The sequence below is a fragment of the Anser brachyrhynchus genome (genome assembly GCF_964034855.1).
Source record: "Anser brachyrhynchus genome assembly, chromosome: 16".
NCBI lineage: Eukaryota > Metazoa > Chordata > Aves > Anseriformes > Anatidae > Anser > Anser brachyrhynchus.
In genome coordinates, this window is record NC_137734.1 from 9052945 (window position 1) to 9070913 (window position 17969).

At 49.3% G+C, this 17969-nt stretch overlaps 1 protein-coding gene across 1 annotated transcript in view; it reads left to right on the forward strand.

Moving 5' to 3' along the window:
• The first annotated feature begins 330 nt into the window (after positions 1 to 330).
• Positions 331 to 17969, forward strand: part of KCNB1 (potassium voltage-gated channel subfamily B member 1) — a 120328-nt gene continuing 102689 nt past the window's right edge. Inside the window, exons 1-2 of the mRNA XM_080558318.1 lie at positions 331 to 471; positions 1536 to 2222. Of these exons, the coding sequence (XP_080414444.1) occupies positions 1656 to 2222 (567 nt within the window). The 5' untranslated portion in view covers positions 331 to 471; positions 1536 to 1655. The remainder of the gene's footprint in view (positions 472 to 1535; positions 2223 to 17969) is intronic.

The window sequence follows — 17969 nt, forward strand, 5'->3', positions numbered from 1 at the left end:
CTCACGGTGGAGCTGCCTTCCTCTCTTCCACCCCCAACTTCCAATTCACTCCAAACAACTCCGGGACAGAATTGCAGGGAAAAGCTGGAGGTTCAGCCTCGACTTGTTGATCTCCGTTTACGAGGCAGCAGAAGGAAGCACCGGAGCTTTCCTTTGTGTCCTCGCCGGGAGAGGGGCGGGGGAAGGGGGGCAGATGCGGCTTCGGCGTTGACGGTGGGCAGGAGCGAGGAGCCGCAGCCGAGGGAAGGCCTCGGAAAAGCTTCCTGCCGAGGGATCCGATTTACCTCCTTTCGCTTCCCCTCCCCCTGGGCTCCGCGGACAGACGGGAGCGCGGCCGCCATCCCTGCGCCTCGAGGCTGCCCGCGGGGGGATGCGAGCGGGGCCGCCCCGGCTGCCCGCCCCGCCGCACCATGTAGCCGCCCTCGGCCCCGCACAGCCCCGCACCGCCTCGCTGGGAGCCCGCAGGAGGAGGTAGGTGCGGGCCGGGCTCGGCCCGGAGGAGGGGAGCCTTCCCCCGGCCGGGGAGCAGCGGCCGCATTTCGCTGCCGGGGTGGGGGGCACTTAGCTCGGCGGGGAGAGGGGCCGAGCCCCCCCGGAGCTGCGCGGCTGGGCAGGGAGAAGCCGTTCCTTCCTGCGCCGGGGTTTCTCTTCGTGCCATCTTGTGTAAGCAACAGTGCTCGGGGCTGTTCTAAGCCGCCCGGCTTTGCGAGGAAGGCTCGGGGGTGGTTCTTATTCCCATTTTCGTTGGTTTCCCTCTTATGCAGAGGGCTGCGTGGGGTGGGGGGTGGGCGTCCCTGGGTAGCCCGGAGAGGTAGAGTGGCTGGAAATACTCCCCCGTTCCCTTCCCCGGCGCTTTCCTCGGGGAAATCTGCGGGGCTGGAGTTATAAAAAGCCTCTGCTTCTCCCTGGCTCCTACGCGGAGGGGAGTTGCCTCGGGAGGGTCGCAGGGGCGGCCGGGGGCCAGCGGTGGCGGGGCCGCTTCTCTCCGGGATGGGGGCCAAGGCGGCAGTACCTCCGGTGGCTGTCGGCCCGGCTCCTTTCGGGCCGCTTCCCCTCGCAGCACCGCGCAGAGCCCTTTAATCCACCAATTCCCAGCCATTCTTCCAGAAGCAAAAAAAAAAAAAACAAAAAAAAAAAAAAAACCCGCACCGGGGCTGTGCCCAACCTCCTCTCCCCCAGCACCGCGCGTGCAGCCGACCCTAGAGGGGACCCTAGGCACAGCTCCTAGATCCCAAGGCGGTGGGTGGTGTGTGGGGGGGTCAGAGGCACCGATTTCGGGGGGGGGGCATCACCCATCCGCCACCCGGGGGAGCTCAGCGGCGGCTCCTCCGGCGGCCACGTGGGCGCGGGCGCCGCGTTCAGCACCAGGGGCGCGGACAGCGCCTGCCCGCGGCCGCCCGCCGGGGCGCCGAGCGCGGTTCAGCACCACGGGGGCGGACAGCGCCCGCCGCGCCCCCTGAGCTGATTAACGGGGCCGGGCGCTGCCCCGCGGGGATAAGGCCGGCCTCGGGCCCCATGGTTGGCTTCTCTTACAGCTCCGGGGCATGGAGGGGAAGGAGAGGTGAGGAGAAGCCGGCCCCCCCCTCCCCTTCCCTCCCCCGCCAGCCCTCGCCCCGCGCCGCGCCTTGGAGCAGCCAGCCTGAGGGGGACCAGAGATGCCTCTGGGGATGAATAAGCATGGATCTCGCTCTACTACCTCTTTGCCTCCGGACCCCACGGAGATCGTCAGGAGCAAGGCCTGCTCCCGCAGGGTCAAGCTCAACGTGGGGGGGTTGGCCCACGAGGTTCTCTGGCGGACCTTGGACAGGTTGCCGCGGACCAGGCTGGGTAAGCTCAGAGACTGCAACACGCACGACTCCCTCATGGAGATCTGCGATGACTACAACCTGGAGGAGAACGAGTACTTCTTCGACAGGCATCCCGGGGCATTCACCTCAATCTTGAACTTCTACCGTACTGGCAAGCTGCACATGATGGAGGAGATGTGCGCCTTGTCCTTCAGCCAAGAGCTGGACTACTGGGGGGTGGACGAGATCTACCTGGAGTCCTGCTGCCAGGCCCGCTACCACCAGAAGAAGGAACAGATGAATGAGGAGCTGAAGAGAGAAGCCGAGACACTGAGGGAAAGGGAAGGGGAGGAATTTGATAACACTTGCTGCGCTGACAAAAGGAAAAAGCTCTGGGACCTCCTGGAGAAGCCCAACTCCTCCGTAGCGGCCAAGGTAAGATCTCCACGTCTTCTCAAGTCTTGTGTATGTTGGCTTATGACTGCAGAGATGGTTACATGAGGTGTTGCCCTCCTGCTCTTGCTTTAGTGTCTGGGCAATTGTGGCTCAGTAGATGCTGTGAGAGAAGGGGAGAAAGACCTCCCAGATGTGAACGAGGCTTAACGTATGTTTTTTGGGTAGTTTGGAAGGTATCTGGTTTGTGCTTCTCTGAGGGCCACCTAGGCTGGTCAGTGTGGGAGCAGCTCCACGGAGCCCTGGGTCAGCATATGCTGATTGCTGGGGCTGGAGATTAGTAGGTTTGTTATTCTGTGGTCTGTCTTGATGCATTGTGTAACAGAGATTGCTTTGGGCCCAAAACATGTGTGTATCCTACTGCTTAGCTGAACTGTTTTCTTTAAAAGAGGAAATCTACTTGAATTCCCAGACCCAGGTCCAGTTCAGAAATAATGCATTCCCTTTTCAGATGACTTCAAAATTTTGTGAAATGCATCTCCTAGATATGTGTATCACGTACTCCTAGGCTGCAGGTCTGCTAAAGCTAGCATCTGAATTTCTTCCTTTACCTGATTCTAGACTATTTTAAGTCTCCCTGTACAAAGCTGCTGCAGCTCTGTCCCTGTCAATAGCTGAAGTGCTGCAACTCTGAAGTTGGTGCCAGTGCAACAGATCTATTTGAAAGCGTTTGGAAGATAAGATCCTCGTTAGGAGAAACCAATGTCAGAGTTGGCTCTGATAATTTAGCTGTCTCATGTTAGTCACATATTCTTCACTGAGGAAAATCTCTGTGAACACAGTGATTCTGTAACCATGGGGACAAAAGTAAGGGGGGAGAGGTTGAAAACTGTAGGATGGATAACTGGAAAGCATGAGAGACTGAGCAGCAGGGACCAAAACTTGCATTTTCTATGTACCGGCATCCTCACAGTATGGCAAAGAAGTAGAAAGCAACATTACAGAGGTGGCTGAGGCCTATCTCTTTTGTACATGCATTTGCAACTACAAACCCTAGCTCCATCCCTCAGGAAGCCTGGCTTTGGAGGGCTACTTAAGAAAAAAAGCTTTTCCATTCCCTGTCTCATCTCCCAGAAATTTTGCACACCACGAATGGAGAGCATGTGTGAAGTTTTGGGAAGGGATTTTATTAGGTGTGGAGCTAAATGGCTCATTCTGGCAGGGGAAGGGAAAGGCATGGTCTGCTACTGAACCGATTATCACTTTTTTTTAATGACAAACGGAGCCCCAGAACGTCTTTTTCTCTCCAATGGCACAGATGACACTGAATGCATTAATCATTTATAAGGCTCCTTTGGCACAGTCCTGGAATCCTGAAACACAGGCCCCGGGCTTCGCTGTCTGTGGCACTGACTCAAAATCCATTAGAGACTGTTGATGTTCATGATTTATTGTATATGAGCAGGGGGTCATCCTTGCCAAATAAATGTCTTTTGTGATTTATAAATGAAATACACTCTAGCTTCATTTTCTGAGAAAATTCACGGAGTAAGTGCATTCGGCATTGCAGGCTCTGGATTAATTGAGAGTGAACCGTAATGCATTATTATCCTTCCCATTTAAAGCTCCCATTCCATGGCTTCGTTACTGCAATGAAAATGGTTGCTGTATGTTCTCAGACCTCAAATATTTCAGCAGTTCTCAAGCACTGATTTCGACTCGCTTCGAATGTAGCAAGAAAAATGGGCATGATGAACAATTAGCTTACCAGGCAGGGACAGGAGAGCTGGTAAGCCTATTCTTTATCCGTTCTTCTCCCTGCTGGTGGATAGCTTTTCTCTCCTGCCAGAGTGTGCCCTTTGCTTTGATCGCCTTCATGAGAATTCATTCTACATATTGAATAGGCTGGGCCCAATCTTCATCTTCTGATAGACGGGTGTGGGGATAGGGACTTGGCAGCCTGACCCGTTATCTGACCTAACCAGCTGTGCCCAGGCTCCACTTCAGGCTGCGTTCTCTAAATCTGAGCCTGATAGCTGAGAAAAGCTGGCCAGAAGCTGTCTGTTCAGTGGAGCACTTTTGCTGAGACTACAGGTCTCCAGGAACTTCTGTCATCTTTCCTAAAGCCAGATTCGACCTGCTTTGCCAGGTCTGGGCGCTCCAACTGTTCCTATAGAATAGCGTGCTTTGTCCCCTTTCTGAGGTCTAATGACTGTCACTGAATGACCTAGTATCAATTTTCCCCCAAATTATTTTCCTTTCATTTATTCTTTTTCTTCAGACTTGTACAACTCAATGCAAAAGTTTTTTTTTGTTGTTGTTGTTTTTTTTTCCTTCTCTGTTTAAATATAACATGTACAGGCCCCCTTCATGTTCTCTGTAAGGAATTTAGAAAATGGCCACAAATGCATGTTCTCCCTAAACCCAACACAGTGTCCTAGTAAGCCATGCGCCATCATCTAACTCCTGCTCTGATGAGGTGGGTTTTCTTGCTGGCTGTCGACGTTGTTTGTATTTTAACACTTTCTGCACAACACCTAACCAGATTCCTCCATAATAGCTTGCTGCAGAGCTCCTTGTGATACTGGGATGAAATAAATCCTGAGAGGGTGAGTCGTCTTCTTGTTTGTTTTAAAAAGGAATTATAGGTGATGTACCTCAGGGTGGAAAACAGCCTTAAAATAAGAGAAGAAGAATCCCCCAGCCCTTTGTTTTTATTGCTCTGTTATCCAGTGGGGATTTGCGCGTATCTTTTGACTAATCTGTCTGGCTTTTAAACTAACCACCTCATGGCAAGCACTGACTTATTATGTCCAATGCTACATCCTGTACGTGACCAGAAAGAACACTGTTAGATCCTGTATTACCCACTCCTTGAGAGCCTCCAGATCTCCCAGATGAGGAATCAGATGGCTGTTGAAGCCCCAGGGTTACTGCCTTGTCACCACCCAGTGCTAGCACAGGGGTGTTTGCTCCTTCCCTATAACACTTCGGTCCCTCGTGGCCGTAACCAAAGCTGCACTGTCCTCGTGAGAGGGGCTGAAGGTCTGCGTGGCAGTACTCTGACTGATCATCCCTGCACGTGGAGTGCCCTTCCCTGGCATCAGGCAGTGCAACAGGCACACGAGCCCTCTGACCCACCAGGCTGCTTGACTCAGGCTCTGCCGCACTGCTGGGTTCACTTCTCCCAGTGGCAAAACTCATATGCACAAAACTCAGCACTAGGAGGGACACTCCGTACCAAATGAAAAAGTATTGAGTAGACAATTATTTAATAGTAGTATTTAATGGTAGACATTTATTTAATTAAACTTCTCGTCTCTCCCTTTCTAACCTCACAAGACAAAGGATCAGTTTCTCTTGCTTCCTGTGACTTTACTTGCTGTATATCCCTGCGAAATACCCACTGCAATCTTTGTGGATGCTTCCTTCCCTACTCTTCCTGTGATCACTGTGTGTTCCTGCTTATTTCTATCATTCTCCCAGTCTGCCTTAGTATGTTTGTTTTTAATAGCACTTCTCCTGTACTTTGTACTCACAAAATCCATTTTTGACCATGAGGGACTCTGATGCTCACTTCTGTCTGGATTTACTCCAGAAGAAGACGAGTATGGATATTTTCTGGGATAGTTATTGCACTTTGTTGTGTGGTGGTTTTCCCTTGTAGTTCCCTTAGGGAAGAAACCCAGCTCTCCAGAAGCCAAACTGCTGCTGCTTTTCCTCGGGACTTGGTGTAAGCACGAGGGCAGCAGTGGCTAGCAGTTCTCCAGCACTCTGGTTTGGGGGATTTATCTGAATTGGCCTTTCCCTCACCAAGGCTAAGCCTGAGCAGCTTGTTTCTGCCAGCTGCAACCCAGTTAGCAGCCCTGGATTTCCAGAGCACACGTCCCTCCCATAGCTGTTGTTTTTACTAATGAAACTAGTTAGGATTTGTGGGTCTGTCCGCCTGGAGAGGCATTCATGTCCCTTGGGGCAGCCAGCCTAGCTGTAAATCCAAGTAGACTTCAGAGCATCCTGAAAAATCACAGGCTGCAGTTTTTTCCTGCTTTCCAGTATAAACACACAACAAATCAGAGCCACTCAACACCTTAATTAGCTTATATGGTATTGGAAATCCTCTGATCACTTGCAGAACTGCTGGAAAGATCCAGCATCACCCTTTTTGCATCTTAGGGAGAAAAGAAATCCTCCCTACTTTGAGTTCTTACAAATTATTTTCCTGATCAATATCTGAGCAATTAGTGTTGCACAGTGGGGGACAGGAGGGGAAAAGCCTGCTTGTCTTACAGACTCCTGTGCGTGTGCTGGGTTCATCTATTTTTCTCTTGCTGTCCTGAAGGCTGAGAAAAACAGGATGACATCACCCACTTTGCAAAAAGCTGCTCTGCATATCTGCATGTCAAGTAGGCTATGCACTTCCTCTCTGCTCACGGAGGGCTGATTCCACTTCTCGCTTGTTCCTGTCTCATTGGGAGCTCAGCTGCAGCAGTCCCTCTGTTCTGGCAGGCTACTTCTCATCTTTTTGCCTCGTTCCTACGATGCCTTTGCCAGTGCAATAATATCACATTTATCCTTGAAAACATGCAACTCCAATTCAGTAATCTTATTATGCATGCCTCTACATTTGTTGAACAGCTTTTCTCGAGCTGCCCGCTGCTCTCTGCTGCTAATCTCTGGGTGCATTGCTTAGGGATTGAAGAGGTTGCTCTGTAAGCTCTCTCCTTATTATTATTGATAGTGGGGACAAAATAAGAATGATAAAGCCTCTTGGAGATGCATTTGCTACATCTAGAGCATTCTTCCCCCACATGGGCTTTCTATTCCTGTCCCTCCCTTATGGCGTGCCGTTTTCATTCATCTCCAAGGCAGTGCCTGCATTCAGCAGAGGAAACCCCTCTCCCTAATTGTCGGGGTCTCATCTCAGCTGTGTCTTCTGTCTCTCAGGCTTCCACCTCCGGGCAGGTGTTGACTTTGACAGTTACAGCTAGATTGCCCACATTTTGCTGGCAGCTGTGTCTTTTTTTTTTTTTCTGATGCAACTACTGCCTTGGCTTTCCTGCTATATATAGGAGAATATTCCCCTTCACCCAAAGTAAACTTCTGCCTTTGGAGAACATCAAAAGCAGAACCTCATTCCAAAGCCTTTCCCATGGGCTCAGGGATTTGCCACTTTGGTTTATAGCTTATCGCTGGGTTTCTAGCACAGCACTGTCCTGTGGATACACAAACAATTGCTGTTCTGTATCAGTCTCATTTCATCCTGCAGCTCCTTTCTGGGTGCCTATCCTTCCAGTGAGTTTACAATTCCTTTTGCCTGGGGAGCCCTAATTCCTCCAGCCATTCCCTGCAGCGTGTCCTTTGCTTCTGTCTCGCTGATGACCTTTCTGCAATGTATTGCTGTGCCACCAGTTCCCAAAACTCCCCCGCACGACAGCCTCCCTAAGCCCCCAGTTTAGGGCAAAAAAACAATAGTGCTGCCAGGTCAGTAGCTGTGTCCTGTGGTTCTTTGTTGGCTTTAAAGAATCTTGCCAGTGATCCCTCTAGCATAGGAGGCGCCACGGCACCGGCTTCTCAGCCTCCTGCATCCCTAATGCAACATCTCCTGTTATTTTCTGGTGCACATCTGCCAACAGCAAGCTTATTGCGAGCTCTCCAGGTGGGATCCTCGCCCGTCAAAGGTGATCCTTTCTCCAGACCTATTACTGCATCACTGAGCACCCCCGGGATCCAGGCAGACAGCTGCCTGGCATTTGCTGCCATAATGTTTTGGGTTCAGCAGCTTACAACACAAACCTGCGGGCATGCAGTCTCTTAAAGCATTTTTAAAAAAGAAAGTTAAAATTGTTAAGCTTAGTAGTCCTCTTGATGTACATACTATGCTTCATGGACCGTATGGTGTGCATAAACATGTATGCCGGCATACCCCTGCATTTTTAACTTACCTGTAACTTTGCTAGGAGGGCCTGGACCACGTTTGTGGTCTTCCTTGAGGGCAGGTATCCACATCTGTATGAGAGTGCCTGCCTCAGGAGGGAAGCAACAAGCTACCGTGCTCGGGATGAGTTCCATGGAGGACGTGTGCTAAAGAAGTACAGTCAATGCTATTTTTAAAGCACCAGCTCTCATTTGTACCTTTGAAAAATCTGTCTGAGATTCATTCCCCTTGCTGCTCAGTGTTCTCCCCTCCTCTCTGTTAGCTCAGCCTGTGAACAGATATGATTTAAGGTGCCAACATCACCAGTCAAAAATATAGGAAATGGTGCAAGAACGGAAAATCCCTGTTTTTTTTTTTTTTTTGTCAGCTGTAACTGCAGAAGCTTAGGAATAATGATTCAGAAGACAAGTGCTGGGCCTGATCCATGCAGGAAATGCAGGCATGGTGCGATGCTCGCAAAGCGTGAGTGCAGCTTCAGCTGGTACAAAGCCAGCATCAGGCATGTTGTCCCCAACTGGGGTGCGCCAACTGCAGCAGCAGCCAGAGCTAGCTACGCAGAGGTGCTCCAGAGCCTTGTGAAAAATCAATTCTTTCATTTTTTTAATACTTTCTTCATTTAACTGGTTCTATACAGTGGGATAAGTGTCCTGGCCATCAACCTGTGGGAGGGAACGGGGTGTTTAGCTCTTGGTTCCTCCCTCTGTCTGTTCCCCTTGATCCTGCAGTTCACAATTTCCTTCTGATTTCTTTCAACGTGAAGCCCCCACGGAGAGAAATAATCCAATGCTACTTTTACAACACTAGCGTTGCTATTTTTCACTACTAATGGCAAAATATTTATGTCAAAGAAAGTTCACAGCCGATCACTTAGTTCTTATAATAAACACAGTCAATATGATTTACTCCATGGAGATATCTGGCAGCAAGAGAAAAGACGGTGGGGCCAGTGAATGTGAGCAAGGCACTAATATTAGCTTTCCCTGAAGAAGCTATACGTTGTCCCTGCTTCTACTACACGGAGGCAGACAGGGATCAGAGAGATCGTGTTCCCACGAGAGTTGTCCACGTTGCTCCCTGCACGGGTTGGGTTGGCTTCCCGGGAGCAGCAGCACGGAGCTCGCTGGCCTGATGGTGCTGAGCTGCTTCAAGGGCAGAGCGGCTTCACCTTGCTCTGGGTCGTGCACCTACAAGCTGGCAACAGCCCCGGGATCCCTGCCCCATCGCTTAGGGCTGGGGACCTGAGCTGCTTTAGCTCTGGCACCCTTTATCCTTAGGATGACCTTGCCCTAAGGTTAGTCCCTGGGGAGATATCTGTACACACCTCCTGACTCGCCCACTTGGTATAGCAGGGGCAAACCTTGGAGGTAAGCTTCCCCTCTGGGTTTGACTGGTTTCTGATTTCTCTCTGCTGTCCTAGCCTGTCCTAGCTCTTCTTGGCCTCTCCTGTCTCCTTTATCTGACACGAGCTGAGCGTGTTTACCAGCAGGAGTCAGTGAGGTCTCCTGATTTTTAATGGAAAAAATCTACTCACTCTACAGCAAATCCTGAATATTTTCAAACATCCCTACACAGGCGCTGTGACTTTATACCTGCTTTAGCCCCCTACCAAAACGCTAGCACTCAAATATCCCAAGCACATTTGTTTTCTACGTCCCACAATAACGCTGGCAGCCCCAGCCCTGCCTCTGTGGAGGGCAAAACTCCCGTGGAATGTAATGGGAACAGACGAGTATTATAACGTCTGTACTCATCAAGCAAAGCTCTCAAAGTGCTTTGAAAAGATGGATTACTTAAGGCCGGGACAAACCTGCGGTATATGTATTATCCCCATCTTAAAGTGAAGAGGTGATAATTGCCCAAGGTCGGTGAGGGAGGCCAGGGCAGAGCTGGGGGGGACGACCCTGGCTTGTCCAAGTCACCGCTGTGTTCCCGTGCTGGAGGTGAGCTTCCAGCTGCCCTCGCTGCTCCCCTGTAACATCCCATCGCAGAGGGAAGGGGGCTGGCAGCTCTTTGGCAGTTTGTTGAGGTGGTTGGGGTGAGAAACCAAAGCTCTTTGTTTCAGCAGGGGTATTCCTGTCTGATGACCCCTGTCTGCGTGGGAAGGTCCTAGAGAGCTCTGTTGTGTTAGAGGAATGAGTGGTTACAGAAAAGTGGAAAGGTTTTCTCTGTAAGGTCTAAAAGCACAAAGTCTGTCCTGGGGCAATTTCTGATGCAGTTCTGACTGTGGGAAGGGGATTCTGGTAAACTGTACTGAAAAGCAAGAGTGAAAATACTAGGCAATACATATAATTACACTGTGAAATGATATCATCATCCCAAATATCCAATGCATTATGTATCTATATGTATGTACATATAAGTATGGAAATTCCTTTGTAGCAAAATTACCCCATAGAAGGAAGGTATGTGTTTGCAGCTAAGAACTCCTAGTCCTAACAACCAGCTCCTCTCTTCAACAAACACAGCAAACGTAGTGAGCTACTCAAACATTACTCAACAGGAATAATATCTCCTCAGACAAAGCAAGTGCTGCCTTTTACGTTAACAATATTCACATAAACACAAGGGACAGACATGCTGGTCAGAGCATGGGCTTTTTGTTGCTTTGGGAGCTTCCTTCAACATATTTTAGGCAGCAGCAGGAAAGCTCTTGTGTGGTTTGCAAGGACTGGGGTCTTCAGGGGAACAGCAGCCACTTTCCCCACTGAAACTCAAAGTCTGCCCTGATTGTGTCTTCCAAACCCAGGGCTCCAGCCCCTGCAGCTTCATGTGGATTTTCGGAGAGGGGAGGCCCCGTGGTTTGCTCCTCGCTGGGAGCACAAAGTTGCATCACTGCCCCCTCCCTGCCCTGCCACTCATCCCGTGCATCCAGCCCTCCCCTGGCATTCAGCCTCTGCCCAGCCTCAAGGACTCACCAGCACCGTTACGAATGTTGCCCCTTTTCCCGTTCACAAGTCTCCCCCAGACATTTCGTAACCTCTGTGAGTGTTTCTGCTGCCTGCTGAAGTTTGCAGCCAGTCTGGTCTAATAACTTTCCATCTGTGACCATTTTGTGACTTTTCCCCCGAGGGTCGGCATGGGGAAGGTTCCTTAGGTCACCACCCTGCTTCTCGACTGCATCTCAGACCTGGGTTTGGACAAGAGAGATCAGTAGCAAAGAATACAAACCAAAGTGCTTGTCTGTGCCTGGATATCCTGCTGATGAAACACAACATCCATTGGGCATCCACCTAATGCAACCAGAAATTTGTGTCAATAAAGTAGGGTGAACAGTCACAAAAAAAACACAGAAAAAAATATTTTAAAATTCATTTTTCCTGTGGTACACCATCATTTCCAGTTATGAGTTCAACTTATTCAGACCTGTTTGGACTAGGATTCATGCAGAGTCTCTAGCCAAAAGCTCAGATTAGTTTTAAGTCCATTTGCTCTTGCTCATTTTTGAACAAAATGAAGCTTTAAATCTCATTTGCATTACATAAATAGCATTAAAGCCAGAAATACTCTCTGATTGGTACTGATGGATGAAATGTTTCTACGATATGATTATCCTTACCAAACTCTATTACAGACCTAAGATTCCTTGTGGGTATTTGTTAAAAAAAATACTCATGTTGTTAAAAGAACAAATTGAAGATGTGAGCAGCGAGGTACGTCTTGCAGTCTCAGTACTTAAAATCTTTTGTAGTATTATCTATAGTAAGCATATTTTCCGTGACACGTGAATTCTTCTCCACATGCTGTATATGCTTTCTTTGGCTGGCTTCAGTGATACCTGATTCTCTTCTCTTCTCTTCTCTTCTCTTCTCTTCTCTTCTCTTCTCTTCTCTTCTCTTCTCTTCTCTTCTCTTCTCTTCTCTTCTCTTCTCTTCTCTTCTCTTCTCTTCCTTAATCTTTTTCTTTTTCTTGATTTTTTTCCTGCTCTGGCTGTATCCAGCACACTCAGTTCTAGTCAGGCTCTCACGTTTCCTCTGCTAGCAATGCTCTGTTCCCCAAATTGCTGAGGAATGGCCATAAGCACGACCAAGCCCCTCGTACCCACCTGCAGCCAGCATGCTGCTGTTGCACTGGGTGCTCGCGGGAAGCGCCGTCCTTGGCTGCTTTACAGAGGAGGTGCTGGACGCGTGCTCCACGTCCTGCTGGGTTTACTCTCTGGCTGTCGCTAGTGTAAAGCGGGACTGGGAATGTGTTGTTGCACAAAGCACCGGGAGCAGCTCCTTGGCTCTCTGAGGAGCCTCTTTAATGGGACTGCGTCCTTATCTACAGCAATTCGTCAGCTGTCGGTCCCCAGCTTTCTCTGCCATGGCATCCGAGTGCCTCGCAATGTGTTTGTCCTCCCGGTTGTGCTGTGAAGGAGAGCAGTGCGATTCTCCCGAGTTACACGGGGAGGTACAGAGGGGCTGCCTGGCTCCTCAGGGTCTGCGATGCATCAAAGACCGGAGCTCTAAGCCAGCCCTAATCCCGGCACCGCTTTTTTCTCTGGTGCGGCTGGATCCCAGCCAAGAGTGTCCAGGAGGCAGCTGTGGTGCATACAAGGGTTTAACAATTCTGTGAAAATGCCTGGGAGCCCATCTCAGATCAGGGCTTTATTCAGGTTTCTGGGAATCTCATTTGTATCTGGCCCATTCTCAGATCTGAAAAAGTTTATTCGTACAGCTGTAATGTTCGTTTCCAAATGTCCTTCCATTGCTCTGCATGCATAATTTCTTTTGTATCCTGTTCCTTTACTAATTGTAGTGATCATGCTCTAAACTCTCTCCTGTTCCTCATTCCTGGTGCATCTGAGCACTTCCACTATCTGAAATTGCTGTAATGTCTCTGTACTTCTCCATATCTGGCCATTCGCAAAGCTCCACGTGGCTGGATGGAGGAGCGTAGCTCACTTTCAGAGGCTCTTTGCCCTCTGCCATCAGAAGAACCCAGCCTTGGTGGTGGAATAGGGAGCTGTCGCTCCTTGTTTACGTATTTGTGATTTTTTTGGTAAACCTGTCTTTTGTAGCATAAAAGTTAAGTCTTTTTAGAAAAGAAAAAAAAAAGTGTTGTCTCCTTTCCTGTCAATGTGCCAGAAGTTTATTAATAATACATAATAATTATACTTTGCATTTCTTACCTTCTTTCATCTGAGGATCTTAAAGTGCTTCACAAACATTAATTAAGTAATCCTCAAGACTGCCTGGTGCAGTAACTATTATTATCAATCTACACTTAAATATAACAATGCAGAAGAAATTGTAAACAAGAAAATCCCCAAGATACAGCCAAGAGCAAGCCTGGCCTAGCAAGGTAAGGCAAGCTGGAGCAGAGATCATAATTCTGCAGCGCTATTTTGTGCAAGGGAAGCCAGCTGCCTGCCTGTCAACATGTAGGTGCTGTTATATTTGGGGTTGACTGGTGCTGGGCACAGAGCAAGGACAGTGGGTAGGCGATTTTCTAGACCAGAGTGGTATTATCTGTGCTGGCAGGAGCAAGGCTGAGGTTGGCAGCAGAGCTCACATCCCTGGTTGAAAGCAGAGGAGCTGACAGCAGGGAGCTTGCTCTGAAATATTCTCAGGGACGGAATTTAGTGATCCTTGCTTCGAGAGAGCCTTCGTCTGTTTTTGGTTAGGAGGCAATCCCCAAGGTGCAGGCCATGAAGCTTACTTAGTGTCCCAGGAAGTCTTTCCAGCCCTCAGCACACCCCGCTGGCTGTCCCAGCTCTCACAGTGATGGGGTCTCCTCCGATGCCTGCCCCAGGCAGGTGCAGGGGGCCCAGCGTTGCCAGCACGGCACAGCCAGTCCCACCGGGGTGCCACCGTGCGGGGACCTTTCTTCTCTGCTGGCTCCCCTGCTCTCCTCTTCCACAGCAAGCCTCTGCAGAGCTGCCCTCAGGCTGGGGAAGGGGATTTTGTGGTGTCCCCACCTAGAGCAGCCCTTGCCCATCCAAGCATCCCTCCATGCACAAGGCTTTAGGAAGTCCTGGGCAGGGTGGATGGCAAAGCTCACCTTAGTTCTTCCCTCTCAGCCCTTGGACCAAGTGTTGCACGAGCATCTGTGTCTTATCATCTTGACTGGCTTCACTCAGGAATGAGTTTGTTCTCAGAAAGAATAGCTTTTGTTAGGGTAGGATGGAGATTAGAGATAAATAAATGCCAAAGTTGTGGCAGCAAACATCCCCTGCCTTTACAGCTGTACCTCGCACTTGTTGCCAGCGAGCAGAATTAAACTCAGTCAACGTGCAGTTATTCTTAGCCTCTAATCCTCCTCAGGTAAAAGTCTGATTGATCTCAGCAGGTTTTGCAGCATTCAGCCGAGAAAAGCCAAGTCTTTTGAACGTGTTACCCGTTACTACGAGGACGGAAGGCTCACACAGCTGCAGTCTGGGGGTTTGCTGTCGAGCACCTGCCGGTGTTGGCAGTGCATTAGGACAGGTTATGCCGGTGTCGGGAGGTGCCCTATGAAGGCGGTGCAGCCCCGCTTTCCCAGCAGTGCTGACACCCCTCTGGCACCATGAGAGCTCCCAGATGGGTCAGCCCCCAGTCGTGCCTTCAGCAGGAGACACCCGAGGGCATGACTGGCACTTTTGGTTCATTTTGTTGTGGGCTTGGAAGCTGTCTCCAGGTATATTGGGTCCTATTTATTGCTATTTTATTTCTTCAAGCTAAATTTAAAGTAGATGAGGCGTAGCATGTGTGGTTAATTCCCAGTGCCCTGGGCCTGCTAGACCTGCCTCAACTGAAGCAGATCTCAATGGGAGCACTTCGGGATCAAGACCTTCACGCTTCCCAAGGCACGAGCAGACCCAACCCTCTCTGTGTGTACTTTGACCCCTTCCTGACTCCAGGGTCCTGTGTGTAGCTCAGCAGGACACCACAGGGAGCTTTTCTGCTGTCCTAGTACGGAGATGTTTCCACCAAACATGAGCTGTTCTGCGTTCTAGATCACATCGGGTATCAGAGTTCATTTTGCTAATTGAGACGTTAGTGCTTTCTGCCTGTGTTTGCACACAATGTTATTCTATAGGAGTAACTGTAGAGCTCCTGCAACCCCAGGGAATGATCTCATTCGACACCTGCAGCCCTGGCCAAAGCCAGCTTCGGCATATGAAATCTGCCTGCTGAAATATGAGACTTTCATCGTGCCAGACAAATGCATAAGGGCTCACTCGAGTGATGCCTGGCCTCTCTTTTGTCTCTGCTCAACACAGGGGCAGGTGTAATTCCATTATTTTTGCATGCCTGTTAAGCTACAGAACAAACTTGTTAAAATTTCTGGCTATGAATGGCCGTGAATGAAACCCTCTTGACTTAGCGGTTATTTTTAAAGATGCTCTTAAGAGCTTCTTGTAAAGTGGCTGTGAAATATTTCTTCGTTTGCACTAACTTCTGGGAAACTTGCTCCATGGTCCAGAAAACTTGGGCATGGAGAATGCCACTTCCAGGAGTTATAGGTGTAATTTATTGAATTCATAAACTCTTTGTAGGAAGTTCCATCTTTTTGTTGTGTGTTTATATACCACTAAGTGCAATACTGCCCTGACTCACGGCTCATGTATGCTGCCCCAAAACAAGCCATAAATACGTTTCACAGAGAACACAAAAACTGCTCTTGAAAGGTGTGGGGTTTAGTTTCCATAACTGTTAATCACTTTCCCAGAGTGGCCTTTTTCTTGATGGGTCAGTGCAAATCAGTATGACCAAGTGTCCCTCTGAGCAGAGTATCCTGTCTCTGACGGTAAGCAGCAATGGATGCTTAGGGAAAGAGCGAGAAACCAGACACGTTTCTCTCCCTTTGGCAAGGAAACGTCGTTATTGGTTTGGGTCAACCTGGATTCACGATACTTGGTCTAGGTGCAAGCTAGGATGCTCAGTAAAGCAGAGTGAAGCAAGCACAACTGCCTTTGCCTGCTCTGCTGCTGCTCTGCTCACCTCCCCAGCGCTCCCTGGGATCCCAGTCTGCGGCAGGGCTGCAGGCAGTGAGGAGCAGCGGGGATCTGACGCCCAGCCTGCTCGTCCCTCCCCGCAGAGGCAGCACTCTCCAAAGCAGTAAGCGGAGCAGGCATGGAGAGAAAGTTATTGCTTTGGCTGTCCCTGTTTGATTTACCTAAGCTGGTTGCATCATGGGTTTTGTTGCTATAAACTAATCCTAAAGCAACTCGGACCCAAGCCCCCGGGTGCCCTGTGCCAGTTTCAGTACGTGAGTTTGTTGCTGATACTTTCCACATGGACGTAATCCGTGGGTTTGGTTTGAGCAGACTCAGGCAGACGTGTGTGCACAGAGCAGGGCGAGCAGTTCAATTTTGTGCACGCATTTGCTGCAATTTAGCATGCAAAGCAGGCAGATGGAATATGCAAATGGATCTTGCAGTTGATACAAGCAATTACTCAATCTGCGTGTGGAAAAACAGGATAATCGTGTGCAAATTAGATGTGTCATCACAAGTGGCGTGGCTGTGTGTCTACATGGTCAGCAGGTCAGATTCTTTCTATTGGTAATTAATGAATTTATATCCAAAAGGAAATGAAATACTGAGTCTCCTCCTAATTTTATTTTATTTTTTCATTTTCCACCAAGTCCTTAGACAGTTGAGCTCAATTTAAATCTCTGCTGTCATTTCATCCCTTGTTCCCCACATTATCACCTACCTGCTGGGATTTTTCTTTTCCTTATCATTTTTTGGGGGAATGAGCCATAACCATGGTAATGGGCTCCGCCTTCCTGCCCACAGAATGATCTTTTACACCAAAAGGACACTACAAACCCCTCTTTAAAAGACCAGTTCTTTCAGTAAACATCCTTCGCTACTGACCTCCTCAATGCAGTCTTTCCAAAAGTGTTTCTGGTGCGTCTGATGAGCCTGAATTTAGCTTGATTTTCCTGAATTCAGCCCGGTGGCATTGTCCCGCTCTGGTGTGTGTGCTCCCACCCCCAAAACTGGGCAGGAAAACACCAAGCTGAGAGCTGGCAGTCTGTTGGCGGTGACGTGGGTGGTATCGGCACGTCGGGGGCATGGCTTTGCCCCCAGATTTCTGCGCAGACCCATGAAGGTCATTTTCTCTCCTGTGCCTCCGGCCCACATCTGCAAAAGGCAGAAAATCTTTATTTGCTTTGCCCATGCTGGTCTTGGCAGGACATAAATCCTTCAGGCACCACTTTTTTGCTCTGTACTTGTACATTGAAGCCCTAATTCAAGGGGCAAAACAAACACAATCTGCCTTTTTACCGCTCTGCTGCTGCACCGTCACTGGAGCTTGTGTTCTTCAGAAGGAACACAGATAAAGCTCAGTTTGGCCAGCTGTCTTCTTTTTGATTTAGTGTCTTAGGTGGTCAACAGCTAATGATTAATGTTAAATGTCACCTCTTTCCCTTTCATACTGATGCCTTAAACTGTTGGGATGTTTCAATACATTTTAAGTAAAATAATGATGCGCCATGCCAAAGAACAGAGAGCGAATATGGCAAAGCTCCAGCCTTTGCACCTGTTCTGATTTGCTTTTTTTTTTTTTTCTAAAGTGCTGTATAATTGTCTTCTTCATTAGCAGCCCGCTGAATTCTGGCATGTGAGGGACTAAAAACTCTAATGAATATGGATTATTTCAAACATTTTCCTCTGGGACCAAGTAGAGGATGGAGATTAGGGGGGCTATATGTCGGTGCACGAACGAGGAACGGGAGGTGCCTTCCCCTGCCTTTTTAAAAATTTCTCTCTTAAGGGTGAGTATCAAAACAGGCAGCTGATCCTCCCTCGCTGCCTTGGGGCGTACACGGTGCTCACATCCAGCCAGAGCCTCCCGCTGGGTCTGGCTAGAGGCAAAGGGAAAACCTGCTGCGGGTGGAAGGCTTCAGCACGTGCACGCTTCCAGCACGCGAGCAGTCTC